The sequence below is a fragment of the Epinephelus fuscoguttatus genome, linkage group LG6 (genome assembly GCF_011397635.1).
Source record: "Epinephelus fuscoguttatus linkage group LG6, E.fuscoguttatus.final_Chr_v1".
NCBI lineage: Eukaryota > Metazoa > Chordata > Actinopteri > Perciformes > Serranidae > Epinephelus > Epinephelus fuscoguttatus.
The window spans coordinates 4,735,323-4,752,578 of NC_064757.1; the positions used below are offsets into that span (position 1 = coordinate 4,735,323).

The window sequence follows — 17,256 nt, forward strand, 5'->3', positions numbered from 1 at the left end:
TACAATTCAGGGTGTTTCATGTGTAGCACCTGGACTATCCTTGTTCTTCCAGTTGGTGGCTAATTTTCTGATCAAGCCTCTCTTGGCCTGGACACAGGCGCAATTACTAACGTTCCCTTTCCTAAAACAGCACACACAAGTCAGCAGGACAGGAATAAGTGAGGTCTGTTATTTGGAACACGTAGGGGGATATTAAGGGCTTGAGGTAGGAGAAAGTGGAGGCTCACAACAAGGGAGTAGTAAGGAACATGATGTCCTGAACGAGTACATTAAAAAAAAGTAGAAGAAATTGCACTTGATGTGGGTTTATAAGGCTGGCTGGCAGCTTGCTGACCATGAAAGAATGAGACATTAAGACAGCAAGAAAAGAAATGGGCCAGAGTCTTAAAAACTGATTCAAAATGACATTTGGATGGATGGGAGTCCATACGTATGTGACAGGGTGAGGAGGGGATCAAACAAATGGGCCCACTGAGGACCTTCCTTGTGAAGTTACTTTGCTAATCATGAAGGTGCTCTCAAACTGTTAAGACAGCAAACTGAGAAAGCTGTTGAAAATCTTCTCTTAATCCCCCATCTACCTCAAGGCTACATAATGCACATAATCAAACTCACTGAGGAAGCTGAGAATTAAGTCGGAGCAAAATTCTCTGCTGTCCAGGGTCTTAAGCTTTATAGCACACATGCACACGCACACACACTAAAAAGCCCTCCACACCATGCCCCCACCCCCCTGCTAACAGCCTCAGAGAGCAGATGGGTTGGACTCCATGGTTACAGAGAACAGGCTTGCTATGCAAAGCCTGGCTGCAGCAGGAATGTGGCCTGCTGCTGATCTGTGTCCAGACTTGACTTGGATGAAACATATCAGGACAAGATAGACTGATACAGCATGTTGATGTGTCCGTTATAATGGAGGTTCCTCCTACTTGGATGAAACTTATCAGGACAAGATAGACTGATACAGCATGTTGATGTGTACGTTATAATGGAGGTTCCTCCTTTGCATTCGCATCGCTGAGTCTAGTGGTGGTGTACAGGCTTTTTTTTTTTTTTTACAGGGTCTTCCTCCCTGATAGGAAGTCCTGAGAAAATAGTGAATATCTGTAATATTTGTGGGGCATGGAACACTCACTGTGTTTACATGACACTGAAAAAATCGATTTATTGTGTTAGTCTTACTGAAACCATATTTTTTAAATATGTGTAACATGTTAGTCTGAAATCGAATTTCTCAAAGTCAGACTAACACACACAGGTAATGAGATTGAGAGTCAAATTACTCCTGCATGTATGCAGTCAATCATACCCAAACTGGTCAAGGCGCTCTGCACATGCTCCACAATTTCTGCCCCGGGCTTTGACCCGAAAGTCGAACGCATTAAATGTGTAAAAGAAGAAGAAGCTGGTAACAACATGGTGAAATCTTCATCCATAGCTGTGCATTTTTAGACGGACAAAGACACACAGTTCATGGTGTGTCAGCTGAAAGGGTTACATATTCACAGCATGTACGAAACTTACAGATCTGTAATGTTGTCCATCATTGTACCAGTTTGCTGCTAGCTAACCATAGCTAACTTGTTTGTCATTTGTTTGGTCTGTAACACAAAAGGTGAACTGGGAAAAGTTCCAGTACTAACAAGCTGAAAAGTGGCATATTGCCACCTATTGTAGTGGAGTCAGACATACTTCAGTCAATAATAAATGTAAATATATGTATGAACCACGCACAAAAAGTAAGGAAATTTTTGTTTGGTAGATTATTTCTTTGTTGTAACAATGCTTCTTGGCAATAAATCTTATACCATTGGAAAGCCACATTTGTAAGATGAGCAGCAGAGTGAGTATGTGGGATGAGCAGCAGAGTGAGTATGTGGGTTGCACCCATGAAAAATTTGCCTGATTGCAACCTGCTACAGTGGTTAGTTGGGGTCTGCTCCAAGAATTAGCATGCCATGTTTGACTTATCTGGGCAGGGCCCGTGCGATAGAGCAACTTCAAGCTGGTGTTCCGCAAAAACAAGTTGTGGCGTTATTTGGAGCGAGCCCTAATACCATCTGCAAACTGAAGGCCAAGTTCCATATAACGAGGGATGTCAGAGACAGGCCGCGGAGTGGGCATCCCAAGAAGACGGAACCCCAAGAAGACTGTTTCCTCATCCTATCAGCACTTAGGAACCATAGGCAGTCTTCTACAGACTTGCAGTCAAGGTTAACAGGACAATATGGCCAATGGCTCTCTGCCCAGACAATCTGGAACCGACTGCCTGCTGCCAATCTCTGGTCTCATATGGCTGCCAGGAGGCCTGCTATGATTGCCCTTCACCGTCAGGCCTGTTTGCGCTGGTATCAGCAACACGTGCACCGGAACCTGAACATGTGGAGGATAGGAATGTCATGTTCAGCGATCAATCAATCAATCAATCAATTTTATTTATAAAGCCCAATATCACAAATCACAATTTGCCTCACAGGGCTTTACAGTATACGACATCCCTCTGTCCTTAAGACCCTCACAGCGATGAGTCTAGATTCTGCCTATGGTAGTTGGATCGTAGGGTCAAAGTGTGGAGAAGACACGGAGAACACTTTAGTGATTGCTGTACCAATAGATTAACAACTGTTGGTGGAGGCAGTGTTGCAATCCCATATCTCCACAGTCTGTCAGTCAGTCAACCCTTGCCCCCACAGAGTGGGATTTATCAGAGACTACCTCCATAATTTGGGAGTGGAGAGGATGGAATGGCCTGCCAGCAGTCCCTACCTCAACCCAACGAACATTTGTGGGATCAGCCTTGGTGTGCTGTTCGTGCCAGAGTGACCAACACAACCACGTTGCCTGACTTGCGACAAATGCTGGATGAAGAATGGGGTGCCATCCCACAGCAGTGTGTGACCAGGCTGGTGACCAGCATGAGGAGGAGGTACCAGGCTGTTGTGGCTGTGTATGGTTCTTCCACATGCTACTGAGGCTCATGTTTGTTAAATGAAAAGGGAAATGAAAAGGGTTACCAACAGTATAGGATTTATTGTAAACATATATAATGTCCTTGTGAATCGGATAATTTTGCCAGGTTTAAAACCTTGAACATGAAAAAATGGACACAACAAGTTAACATGTGATGACACCGGGGCTCAGGTAGACATGGCTAAGGATTTAAAAGCCACCAATATCAGTGAGTGTGAGAAAGGCCTTAAATGGCTCTACCTTCCCTACAAAATAATCATTTAAAGTGGGCCCCTTATCCTCTTTAACAGTCACTAACAGTCTCTTTTCAATTCAACATTAACCCTATTGTTACTCTGGATGATCAAGCTAACTCTCACTACATAGCTCGTAAATTGTAATACTTTTTTTGCACAGTAACTAGAATTATGTAACATTTGAGCTCTTGATTCATTTGTTCTGAAGTGCTGTCACAGCCCAGCTTTCTCTTTTTGTGTTTGATCAGGAGATAAAGGCCTCCTGTAGGACTGCTGGTTGTTGGTGGGGGTAAAGAGCTGTAATGTTTATTAAAGAAAGGCCGTGGTCACAAGAGAAACATGAATGTGAGTGGACAGCAGCATGTGTGCTTTCATAAAGAGCTTGCAGATGAGGAGCTGCAAAAAGAGAATGGAGTAGAAATAACAGGTCTGAGGTTGCTGTCCAGCAGGTTAATGCTGCCTGCTGAGCCTGGAGATTAACCTGGACATCTGATGAACATAAGACTCTTGTGTAATGCAACAAACTGCACCACACACAGCGGGACCTTTACCCTCCTATGGGATTCTGTGGTTGGAAAGTCAATAATGGAGGCAGACAAGCAGATTTCCTGCCTGCTTCAATGAGTAGAGCAAGGCACTGACTGAACATAGGGATTTCAATCCCTGCCTGTAGGACTGGGTGATGCAGAGAAAATCAAATTTTGATAATATACCCCCTTATCAATACTATGACAATATCATAGTGTTGACTACTGGTGCTTTCAAAAAAAAAGTTACACAATTAGATTTTTGACAAATAATCATCAGTAATGTGGATAAGTGACGTCGAGTGGGTCGAGGCAAACAACTGAAGTGCTAGAAAAGTCTGTTAAATACAGATAATTACATCAGTTTACTGTAATGCAGCCTTTAAAACCAGGAAAAGACAACACATACCATATTACAATAACCAAAATCTAAGACAATATATCATTTCACAAAGTGAGACATAATTTCTATCTACTATCTAACTCCAACCATTAAGTTTAAGCCTTGGTCACACTAAAGGACAGCAATATTTGTCACAAATAAGAAGATGAACAATCACCCACTGCTATCATTCAAAAACATCCTCGCAGTGGTCCAGACTGTGGCTTGATTTAGACACTGCTTTTGTATCATGTTTTATGTGACAATACCTGCTCCAAATAAAGTTATTAAAGTTTTCCCAAAGTGCAACATTTGGTGTTTTTCTTCTATTACATTTTTTTTTGCACCTTTTCAATTAATTTTAATTTTAATTCATCTCCATCTATACTAACACACTTGAAGTCGGATATCACATGACCCTTCATGTACACTGGGCATGTACCTGTGTAAACAGGAAGCAGATTGTCTAATCTGCAATTGGTCATTTGACTGTAGAAAATACCATGGAGATGGTGGAAAGTAGGACCAGAATTTTTTTTTTATTTCTCGGGCAGATAACGAGGTGAAACTGTTACTGAAAGTAACAAATGAGTATAAGGCAGTAATGGCAGCAGAAAACAGATTGGGAGTCCAGGTTAAACAAATACAGCAATGTATTAGAGTGGTATCAGGGGCACTATCCATTGCAGGAGGAAGTCATGGCTATAGGACAGGAGTACCCACAATCAAAGGATGAAGTTTGTAGACCTTGCTAATATGTTTTGGTTTGACACGGCATGACTGAAAAGACTAGGGATGCCAGTGATGCACAATCAAATGTTTCAATGCTGAAAATATTTTTGACTGGTTGCTACTCGTCAGTTTACCACATTGCACACCACCTGGCTCTGGTAGGAGATGGAGAGCTGGCTAGCTGTGTAAACATGCCAAAACAGTGCCCACTGCCCACCCACCTGTCTCCACAGGTTAACCATAACCGCTCTACACCGCGCACAAGCTGGGATAGGTAGAAGCCAGTTAATGGCTCCGTTCTTGAGTGAGTACTGCTAGTAACACCATCTTGACCCAACAGCGTTACTGTGGAAACACTAGGGATGTGCGCGATTAGCCGTTTAAATGATTTAACATCCACCCCCTACTCGGTTACACCAATTAGTGTTTTATTCATGCAGCTGCCCGCCACTAGTGGATGCTACAGAGCCGTCAGGCAGCAGTCCACCTCCCAGTAGTAATGCTCGAGTAAACTGGAGCACTGTGGGAAATAAGAGAGATGTCCTCTCACAGAACCAGCGTGGTTTGGCAGTACTTTGGTCTAGAAAATGAATTCAGCAGCACATTATCTTTTTTAAGATGTTATACCTACTATTTGTTAACCTTGCACAGTGCAAAGTGTCTCATACTTCAGCGGCACTTAAAATCCGATATGGTATTGAAGATTGTGATTAAAGGCTTGTGCTAAATTTTAAGGGAGAGAGGGGGTCACCATGCTACCACAACAATATCGCCCTGCCGCTGGGGTGGCATTACCAGTGTTAATCGTGAATGAGTGTCTTCGCTAGCTAAATTAGATCCCCTGCTACTTGTAGGGGATCTAAGTTAGATCTAAAATGACAGAGGAGTGTGGACACTAGGCATGAACAAAGCTTGGGCGGTATCATGGTATTACGGTATACCAGGGTATTACGTAATCCCAACAGTATAATTTTCTATACAGTAAAAAATACAGGCACATTCTTCTATTTAACTCATTGTATGTAGTAGGAAGCGCAAGCCACCAGAGGTCAGTGTCCGGTCTCTAGCAATGGAATAGGCAGCTGAGCTAAAAGACACCGTGACACGTGTCTGTGTCGAGTTTGAATGAAGTATGAGTTAATGAGGCAATTAAGACAGTGTCAGTTCCATGACTGAGAGAAACAAGCAAAGGTTTAGAGCTGTATTTCTCATTTTAATAGGTAAAATAGATGTGAGAATATTACTTTTCTTAACATTTTGTGAGTTTGTGTTGTGCAATTTTTAGTTTGAAAAAACCTAAGAAAGCTTGCCGGTGTACCCGGACGAAATTTTAGGAAGGTATTGAGGTATGAAAAATGAGATACCGCCCAAGCCTAGTGTGAACACAGCAATAGTTATGCATTTTAAAATAAAAAAAGTTATTACTGTGGATGTAGGAAAAGCTCCTCCTGTTTCATTTGGATTTCCTGGCTGGATTAACTCCAAAGAGGACAGCAAGTACTCAACTTGTATAGAACTCTTGGGAAACCTATGGCTGATGTCACAGATGCTACATCTGTGTTTTGTACCATCTACTGTATATGGTTATGTTTAAGAGTGTGACTCCTGAACCTGTTGAAGAGTGTAGATGAGGCCGCTTAAGAGTTACATACATTATTCTGTTTGCCTTCCAGGACGTGACGAGAAGAAACCTGACATTGTGACTATTGTCAGTGGTTGACCTAGTCACCCATTACTGATTAGGAGAGAATAAACAGGCCAAGTAACACCATCTTTAATATCCAAATGAGCAGGATTAGGGTTTTTGTGTGTATATAATTTGAAGGGCCAGCTCATCAGAGGCATGTGACTGAGCTGAGAGCTAAGCCTCCCAGAGAGAGAGGGTTTTCATAGCGGGCTGCAGGGTTCATGTACTAAAGGTAATTAGAAGGAGGTGGGGGTGTACATGGCATAAAGCCTCTCCCAGATAATGACTGGTGAATTGAGGACTTCTAAAGCCTAGAGACAGATTACCATTTAAATGGTGTAAGGTTTAATTTTGCTGCAGGGGCAGCCATACTGTACAGAGACAATGGGGTGTCACACAGTGAGCCAATCCTGGGATTAGAATTTAACTATTTTGTTGATTAACTCTATGCAGCAGAGGTTAAGGCGACTCTGAGTGGAAACCCTGCCAGGGAAATATCCTTGCTGCTGTTGACATTTTCTTCAGCCTAAACACTTCAGAGATAATTAACACTGCTGTTTTATTAAAGATGTAAGAACATGAGATACAGGGCTACAACTGATTATTTTTTAGAAATGACTGATCTACAAATCACTTTCTCTAGCAAATGTTTGGTCTATGACAGACAAAAAAGGAAAGATGACCATCATCATTTTCTAAAACCTTGTTTCATTCAACCAACATTTTAAAACCGAAATATATTCATTTCACATTTGCATAAGACAAAAGAAAGCAGCACATCCTCACATTTCAGAAGATGGAACAGGGGGTTTGGCATTTTTGGCCAGACAAATTACATAAAATGATATAATCAGGCTAGAAATAATGATAAAATAATCCAAATCAATTAATTGTTTCTATACTATAAATACTACAGTACCCAAATCAAAATAATTCACTTCATAAAAGGGAAAAAGATCACGAGTAATGTGTGGATCTTTGGCCCTGTAAAAATATGATGCTTCTTTGTAACCCCCCCCCCCCTCCTCCTCACCCACCCAAAACATCTAAGGTTCAAAGGAAACTTAAGAAACCCATTAGATTTTCTCAATTATGCATCATCTCATCTCATCTCAGTTGTGTTGTGTCATTTAAAATCCGATTTTCAATTCAATTCAGTTTCAATCAAGATTTTTGGAGCATGTATCACTTTCTACTTTCAAAAATCTTTGTAACCCTTTAATAGAGGGGGGTGGTCCTCCAAAATTATCACCAAGTCTTGAGAATTGGGACAAATCATGTCCTACCAAATAAACCTTTAACATTCTAACATATCAACATGCTAACTTTGTTTCTGAGATTAAATATTATTTCTAAAGAATTTATGTGTATGAAATAAATATGATTTATAAAATATTTGGATCTGCATACAGTTTTTAACCCTCTAAACTTTGAAAAATGATGAAAAACAATGAAAAATGTGTTCAAAGCCCTCAAAATCTAACACTACCAGAATGTACTGATTAACACTGATGTCAAAATATACTGCTATAATCTTTTTTTGTGTTTAAATACATTTTTTTTTGCAAAAATGTTGGCCCTATGTATCCCAGATTTGGGTCAACTCCGTCAGATTTTTGCAAAGACATCATTTAATCAGGCATAAAATGACCTAGCTATATTACAAGGACTCTTGTCTCACTTCCTGGTTTCAAAAAGGCAGGAATGCTGCTCAAGTCAAGCGTTCTATATTTTTTTTAACAACTTTGGAAAATAAAATGGCTACTCACTACGACTACTGTAAAGTCCAAAATATGTTTTTGTCACCTCCATCAGATCTTTCCTCTGACATCCATCATGTATGATATTCAAGAAAAAATTCAATCACTGGGAGGCTGGCTCATTACAAGGCATAATAGTCAAGTCTGTGATAATTTAAAATATATTTTCCCAGCATAATTGAAGAGTAAAAAAATCAATAACCCAAAAAAGTAAGGTTTTGTTACAATTCTCAAGAGTGACTGTTATATAATGAATTGAATAATTTTGCTCATTCGACTCTTAGGTTTAATTTAGACCTTATAGAATGTATAGCCCCTTTTCCACTGCACAAAAAAACCCCACTAGCACCTGCTAACATCTGGCTTTTTAGTGTAATGGGAACGGTCACAATCGGCCTCTTCACCCAGGTTAAATGACTCTGCAGTAGTCACAGGTATTTATTGATTACAGCTCTGATTGGCATTGATGGAAACACAACACCCAGGTGAATGGCCTTATTTTAGCCACTTAACTGGCGAGATGTAATGATGCACTAGGACAAAATACTGTCAGTCAGCACTCAAACCTTGATCCAAATTAGTCTTCACCGAGTAGAAAAGAGATATAACAAAGAAGTTATCAGTGACATTTTCACAGGCCTCCATGTTGCTTTCTACTGTTTACTGGCCTGTTTACACATGACACACCAAAAAATAAATAAATAAATAAATTACAGTGCACAGCACTGGTCTACTGGCAGTGAGAAAGGAGTCTATAACCCATTTTTAGTGGGTTTACCGGTGTTTAAAAAAACCTGCATAAATGCTCTTCTTTTGGTGGATGGGGGTAACACTGTTGGACTGCCAGACTGCTGTGAAGGAAGGAAGGCACTGTATATTTAAGGTTTCAATTGCTTGCTCTGCTGCGCCTTGTACCTGGATCGGTTTTATAGCAGGGGTGTCTTTATGAAAATGAACAAGAAGTTCTATCTATACACAATTTATTGCCATGTATTTTGGTTAAATTAAAGTAATTTTTCATAACCGCCGTCTATGAAATTTCTACACAGTGCTTGTGTCTCGTGCAGAATCAAGGGCAGTAAAAGGGTCAATTTAATGCAGAATGTCACAAATAAATAAGCAGTGCAGGCTGGGCAACACAGAGCACAAGTGTGAGCTGAGGGGCAGTTCAGCACAGATTCAGCTTAAGTCTAAATAAAGAGCTTTTTTTGCTGCTAAGCTTCAGAATAAAGCAGTGACACCTCCATGAATCCTGAGAAGAAAGATCCAACCAACTTATCACCATCCTCCTCATGCAGTAAAAGTGCCCTTTCAGCTGAAAACCCTACTGTTACTGTAAAGTGATCATCTCTAAATGTTACTGTAAGTGAAGCTTTGCATGAGGTCATATGAAGGACCCTGGCATCATAAAACACGAGGAAGATCAAATAACTGACAGTCATCTCCTCAGACAGCCATTTGTCAGACCATGTGCTCATTCAAACAACACATTCAAACCATATATTCCAGTGGCCACCCGACGTGAAACATCTGACTTCCTTCACTAAGGTAAAAACACAATGGCTGTTAGCTGCCTTCACTCAGGCTTATTTGCCAAATCTATCACCCTGTCTTTCAAGTGCATGGCCACCATATAAACAGGCTGTTTCACACCTTCACACGCTTCATCTCAGATTGTCACATCCTATGACTCCTCCTCCTCCTGCCTGTGGATGACAGTTAAATATTCATGATGACATTTAGTCAACTATTTCACTTTGAAAAGATACTGTCTGTGTCTGCATGTCTGACCCTGAATCTGCAGCAGTCTGGAACATATCTAACATGTAAGCTGACTCTACAGACATAGCTGTTTGAATTCAATGCAGTGATAGACACAAAAAATGGAAACAGAAAAAAAAATTCCAAAATAAAAAACATAATGTAGGATTTTAGTGAGAGCCAAAATATAACACTGACATCATCTAGGAGATTACTGCTTCCACACCACCATGATGGAGGAGGGCAGAATTTATTTTGTGGTGATTAAGTAACTGAAAACTGACAATTAACATCAGCAAGTTGTTGGTGAAGATTCTCAGTCATCCAGGTCATGGTAATCATAAGTGCTTAATGGTAGGCAGTTGTGCACTGAAATCAGAATTAAAGAGGCTTCTTGTATGAGAGGCGAAACGTCTTCAAGAAACGCAAGCAAGTCCAGTTGCCTACGATATAGCACTTACGATAACAGCAGCAACTTTCCCCAGAAACAATGTGACACCTGCTTTCAAAAATCCACAGAACACGCTGTAAACTGTAATTCCACTGAAACCTGTTAACATCAAGGCTATTGTTTTTGGATGCATTGCGGTTGCAGTTTCTTTATTTTATTTTATGTTTATGGGCTCCATAAATGAAATTGTATTCATCTGTTATACTGGGAGCAAAAGTCTTACAAACAGACATCTGAAAACCAGGACAAATAAACTAAAATTAGATGTATGGCTGGATACAACTTTAGCCCCTTTTACACCCCTTTTACAAGGCGGGAGTTTCGCACCGTTATTCTGCCTCGCCATTCTGTGGCACGGTCGCAGAATGAGGGGGACAGAGTTAACTCGCCTTCAAGAAGGTAGAAAGCATCAAATCAATGTTTATGTAGAAGGGAAAGCTGGCAGGACAGGACCATAGACGGGATGTGTGTGAAATTTTGATCATGTGTTAAGTGGGATTTAAACTTCTGCAACAAACTGATGCTGTAACCTGATGTGCACCTCCGTACAAATGTAACTACAAGTTGCACTGACACAGACCTCCCGTCTATTTTGTGTAAGCTGGTAACCATTTCCCTCATTTGAAAAAAAGTTTCTATTATCTTTTATTCCACAGATAAGGAATGATCAATTGTGAAGACAATACAGCCCCCATAAAACAGCATTCTAAGTGTTGTGCGTGATTTATCTTGGCTTCATATGAGTAGAGGAAATTTCCGCTAGTTGCTAGGCTAATTTATACCATGTAAAATGCTATAGTCTTGTGCTAATAACATTAGCATGTTGTATTTATTTGGAAAACGAGTTTAGTGAAATACAATTGTTTTGTCGGTGAACCTTGTGATCTGTAATTAAGCTGATTTGTGTACTTTGAAATTGTCTCTATTTAGCCATTTTTAATGTGTGTTTTGAATCAACTAAACTTTACAGCAACCCCACCACCGTCTAAAAAGCGCTGCCAATGCATATGTCACATCTCTTCTGCTTCTGCAGCCATGTCAACTGTTTTACCAGCTTAACAGCATAAGAACTTTGTCCCTCCATTCTGTGCCCTTAACTTCTATACAAAACAGTGAGGCAAAAGTGATGCTGCAACATTTCCGCTTTGAAGGGGCTAGTATTTGATGAAAATGAGAGCACTGATGTAGATTATGTGATCATTCCAACTCTATCCATGTCATGTTATGCCATTTCAAGTTCAGCCAACATGGAATTTTTCCATATCCTACATTTGACTGCACAACAGACATTACTTCAACCAATGAAGTAAGCAGAGGCTTTAAAGGGGAATTCCACTGATTTTACCACAGGAAGGTCAGTCTACTAGTCATGAAGAGTACTACTCAGCCCGTGGACACAAGTGTATTTTGCTTTCTGTGGCTCTTAAAGGCCTTTGTTAAGTCAGAGAGTGATGATGTCATGCCTGGTGACATCCTCTGAGGTCTCAGCTTATGCAAAGAGAATTCACATTTTTTGCACACAAAGCCTGCGTTACAAACTGGGGGAGTGGAGTTTGAAAGACGTGGGCAACTACCAGGCACAGAGGGGCTAACAAAGGATGTTACTGGCTGCATTATGGGAAATATAGGATTGAGACAATTCCTTCTTTTTTTTAACTTCATAAAAATGTTTTAGCACTGTAAATGTGTAATACACAGTTTGCATCTGTAAGCAAAAAGAATTTTACATTTTTTTAAATTTGATATGTTGCTAAATTTAGAGGTGAGATGGATGCAGCTGAAAAATTTTGCCACATTTAAGTAAGACTGCAATTTTGGTGCGATCCCTTTTCTATTAACATAAAGGCTATTAATAACATAAACATTACAAAGATGAATTAAGACTGCCCCGAAGTGATAATAAAGAGTTATAAAGCAGCGCTTCATCTTGAACTCCACCCTCTGGTTCTCTCTCTAGCTCGGTTGCAAAAACCCCCGATGCGCACACACACACACCCCCACACCCTAAGGCCCATTAAAGGCTGCATTGTTTCTCAGGGGTCAGCCTGGGTTTCATTCCAAACTTTAACACGAACCAGGAAATGCAAGTCAAGCATTTTAAGCCCTGTCAGTGGTAAAGATGAACAGCGCTCTTGTTTCCCACTGCTTCCAATATGTCACAACAAATGTTCACTGTAACCCAGCTGACTGAGTGAGATGTGCATCACTTGAAATGCTGAACTTTAAGGGGTAGGCTTTTCATTTAACACAGAGGTAAAGGGTTTGAATGAATGAGCTAGAATGATTTCTTAAGGTTGACATCACTTAATTGCTGTCTCAAGACTTCTTTATTCTGTAGGAAGGTTTAAGCAGCGCCCAGGTTTCACCATCTCTGTGACCCTCTGTGAGCTGCATCATGCTGAGAACAAAGATGTATCGTGGCCAGATCTCCCTGTTGTCCTCATCCTGCACACACAAAGGCTGATGTATAGTGTAAAGCAGCCTTTTGAGTGGCTGACAGAGCAACAAGGCCTGTTACTGAAGGGGTTTCTCTTCAGGTTTTGTCTCAGGCTTTCCATCACAATCATGCCAAGCTGAGACAGGGAGCGGGGGTTGGAGGAATCTTCTGTACTTTTCCGCTGCTGGCACCATCCCTCCTTCCCTCCCAGCCTTTTCTCTTTACGTTTTCCCCCCTCCTCATATCTCTTCTTCACCTCTGAAACTTATCTATCCTACCTCGGGGTGAAGGAGATTACCAGACTATGACTGGTATGTACATGGACACACATCTAACACATTCATAGAGGTTAAAAGCATTTGAAGACCCTCCATGACTCAGACCCAGCATTCCTGGCAGCCCACACTGTGATGCTAATCTTACAAGATACGTGCATGGAGTTGCAGATTGGGCTCACCCATGAGACAATGGCGACCTGTTGACATTGCTGTCTTGATAGTATACACCCAGGCTAAATCATTAGCATTGAGTAATACCACACCAAAGATAGGCCACAATGTTATGCTAATAGGAGCCACATGTGATGCTACATTGTTGAATAATGTGGGAAAAGGCCTCGATGTAGTTCCTCACTGTCTCAGCTTGGTTTGCATCTGAAAATATAATTTACATGTTGTCTTATTCCAAATAGGAGTTTATAGCTGCATGTGGAGAACTATGGTGAAGAGTATTCTTACATTAATACAATTAGATTGATGTGCACTTGAGTTACTCATTTCAGTGTTTATTTATCTATTTTTTATTTATCTATTCTTACTGTTTTTGGCTTTAAATCCCAGTCCCAAACCATAATACCAATGGGTGTTAGTATTTCTCAAGTGAACCATAACAGGTATTGACCAAAATATTGCTTTTTAAAAAAACGTTTTTGTTGTTGTGGTTTCCCTCCCAAAAACAGGCATTAAATCATTGTTGTGAAAGTTTTGTTTTTTTTTTTTTATGACTGAGGTCAGCTCATTTACATCTGTCTTAATAAATAACACTGCATAGTACTGCATTAACTCAATAGTTTGGTGTGTTGAACCATTTTAACACACATGACTTGAAAGTTTGTATGTTACTTTCATTTATTTCGTTCCATAAGATACTCTTTTTTGTCCTAACAAAGAAAAAGGAGAAAGTGCAGAAATGACACGTTAGCCATCACTGTTCCAGGCCTGTGCCCTCTTCCTTCTTTCCTTTCATTTGTCAAACATGAAATTACTGCTTAAAAGGACAGAAGAAACTGATTTTGGCCCTGAGCTCAATTTTAATGTCATTCAGCACATGCTGATATGAACCATGTGGTGAATTTTACAGGCCAGGCTTTTTGATACACACTCGTATAACAGTGCTGTTAATGAATGTTGAGTCTCCAATTCATTAACAGGGAGGGGGGCTTCCCACAGACTGCAGAGCGACTGCAGAGGGGATAAACTCCCACTGATATTTTCCATGCAGGACTGACCAAAATACTGTAACGTGTCCACAATTAAAAGGTGTGCTTCAGCAGATCATCCAAGGCAAAGGTGTATTTAAAAAAAAAAAAGCAAGAGGAAAAATTTGTGATGGTAAGTTCAATTCAGTGTGTGTGCTGGGGGAAGGGCAGTTGAAATAACACACCCTTCAAAGACAAAGATCTGTGTCATGATGGACTTGTGTGTGTGTGTGTGTGGTTTAACAAGGCTTTGGCCAGGGAGATGGATATGTTTCAGTGAAATCAGGAAAAAAGAGTGTGAGTGGCTAGAAGGAGTTCCCTCTCTCATTGGCTATTTATAGAAGAGCATTACATAGTCACAAGAGTCTCTGACCTCCCCCACTGTTACTATTGATCTTCCCACAGCTTCTGTCCCCTGCATCTACATCCACATAAACAACCTCTCACACTCCCTCTCTCTCTCTGTCTAACTCTCATGCTTTCTTTCCTCTTTTCCATCTGAAAATATCCTTGCCGAAGTACAGAACAATGTGAGAACAGAAGGGCTTCCTGCAGGATGAATGTGAAGCAGTGAGCAGTAGAAGTGTGGAGTTAACCCTCCCTCAGCTGGAGAATAACCAACATGGCTGCTGGCTGAGGGATTAACATGAGGGGGAGGGGTGAATACAGTAACAGGGTTCCTCCACATGCTACACTGAAGTCCTTGAAGGAAAATATCAAATGAGAAATTATTTTATTGTTGTTTTGACTCCCTGAGCGGTAATTATGTGTCGAGGATTCCAAAGTTAAGACAAAAAGGATTTGAGTGAACTGTACGATCAAAATGAATAAATAAATGGTGAGATAAGCGCATATCAAAGGACATGCAGCAGTGATGAGCAGTCCAGGACACTTTGCTTTGCCATGTGGACTTAAAGAGTGAGGATCACATTCCAAATTCCTGCAATACAAGGGAAGGGGGTAGTAGTTTGGTGGGTGCTTGGGGTGGGATGTAGTGTGAAAACTGCCAAAGGAAGGTTATTTTATTCTAACACTTAAGATAATTCACATAAAACGGTCAAATGAAGCGACAAAAGAAGGACGACCTATAAAAGCGATTTGGGGAGAGCGTCGCCAACAAAAGTTCAAGGATATATCGCCCACTTAACAGTCACGCATCTGAAAAAGTGCTCTTTGTGCGAAACTATGCCATGGTTAAAAACAGGAATGAAGCAAAGAAAGGGGCCAAACATAGCAAAATGGGAAAGTACTCTCAGCTTAGGGCTAGTGGTGGCTGGCCAGCAGATTGATCCTCCATCATATCAGCACTGTACAAAACCACATAGCCTACCAAAGATCAATACATATGGAGGCACACTGTGCAAAGCACCTCCGTACTGAGATGCGTCATAACATGCACATAAACAAAGCACTTGAAAGCATCGATCACAAGGAACAGTGTGCCAAGCTCAGCTCATTAGCCTGGCCTGAAAATCACCAACAACTCCAGGCATAAAGGGCTAATCCTATCAAATGTAGCATAAATCAGAAAGCAATTCAGAATTGATTTAATCAAACTGCAAAGAGGATCTTGAGAGCAGTATATACAGAAACTTATTGGGGATTTTTAAAAATGTGTTTAGTAAATTCATTAATAGTAATTCAAAGGCACTATAATGCATAAATATCATGCTCAAGCTGGCTGTGAAGCTGAATTGCATGTGTGTTTGATACCTTGTGTGTTTGATCAAACACACATGCAAAGAAAAATTAAATTAGCCTTCCCAAAAGGACATATTTAGTTAACAGAATGCAGATATAATGCAGTCTCTGGCTTATCACAAACAACTCCTTTCTCCAATTCACACACAATTATGATGAGTTTAAGTACGGCTCATTAAAAGAAAGTCTTCCCTACTGGCCTCTCTTACCTTCCCATGTATCCATTTCATGCTTCTCCCAGTCTGTCTGGACCCCATTCAAGCATGGACCTGGCTAAAAAAAAGCCACTGGGCCTGGTTGCCTCATGACTCTCTTTTCTTTCTCTGCCTCTCTCTCTCTCTGTTCTCTCTCCCAGCGACCTCTTTCTTCGACAGCCTGCCCCACACTGACCACAGTCAGAGCCAAGCAACACCACTGGTCACTTACTGCCTGGTCACATGACCACAGAGTTCAAGCCCCGGGGTCATGGCTTGGCTTGAGGTCCAATGACAGCTAGGAGTTATCTGAGTGGAACTGATAGTCCCATTTTCGTTGCTGCTCAACAATACTACTCCCCACCACCCCCTCCTCCCTCCCTGCCCTCACCCAAATTAGCCTCCCCTCCCCTCAACCATGCCTCTGGCACTTCTGATGAGGACCAAAGTGCATGTCCAAGCATAAACACAGGTTCAAGCTGACAAAACACACAGACATTAACTAATTGAAGCCCTTAGCACATCAAGGGAGAAGGGTAAAGTTGTCTTAAGTTTCACAGCTTGCCTAGCTACAAACTGAGCATAGTGAAAAGCAAAAGGAGCTGAGGGCCGATAAGATGGAGACCAAGAGGTGAATCTTTTTCCTCCTCTACACATTCCTCCATATGGGACTGACACTGCATTCAAATTCAAATTTGGAAGACAGATATTTCCAGCTAAACCTGTGTGAAACATGTGCTCCTTTTATTCTGTTAATCACACTGATGTTTCATGGATTTAGACTGTAAATGATTTGGTACACGATATAGATTTGTTTTATTTATTTCATAATAGCGCCAAAATTATTTGATGTTCAGTCATTAAGTGGATCTTCTAATAATTAACTGGAAATGCTGGTGTCAGAGTAGTTTAAGTGGCATACCATAGAACTGCAATGTCCC

At 40.8% G+C, this 17,256-nt stretch overlaps 1 protein-coding gene across 2 annotated transcripts in view; it reads right to left on the bottom strand.

Moving 5' to 3' along the window:
* Positions 1-17,256, bottom strand: part of nr6a1a (nuclear receptor subfamily 6, group A, member 1a) — a 140,012-nt gene that overhangs the window by 21,251 nt on the left and 101,505 nt on the right. The window contains exon 1 of one of the 2 annotated variants that reach the window (XM_049578802.1): positions 16,331-16,479. The exons of the other annotated variant lie outside the window; for it this stretch is intronic. Within the exon in view, the coding sequence (XP_049434759.1) occupies positions 16,331-16,346 (16 nt within the window). The 5' untranslated portion in view covers positions 16,347-16,479. Of the gene's footprint in view, positions 1-16,330; positions 16,480-17,256 lie in introns of those variants that run through there. 2 annotated transcript variants of the gene reach the window in all.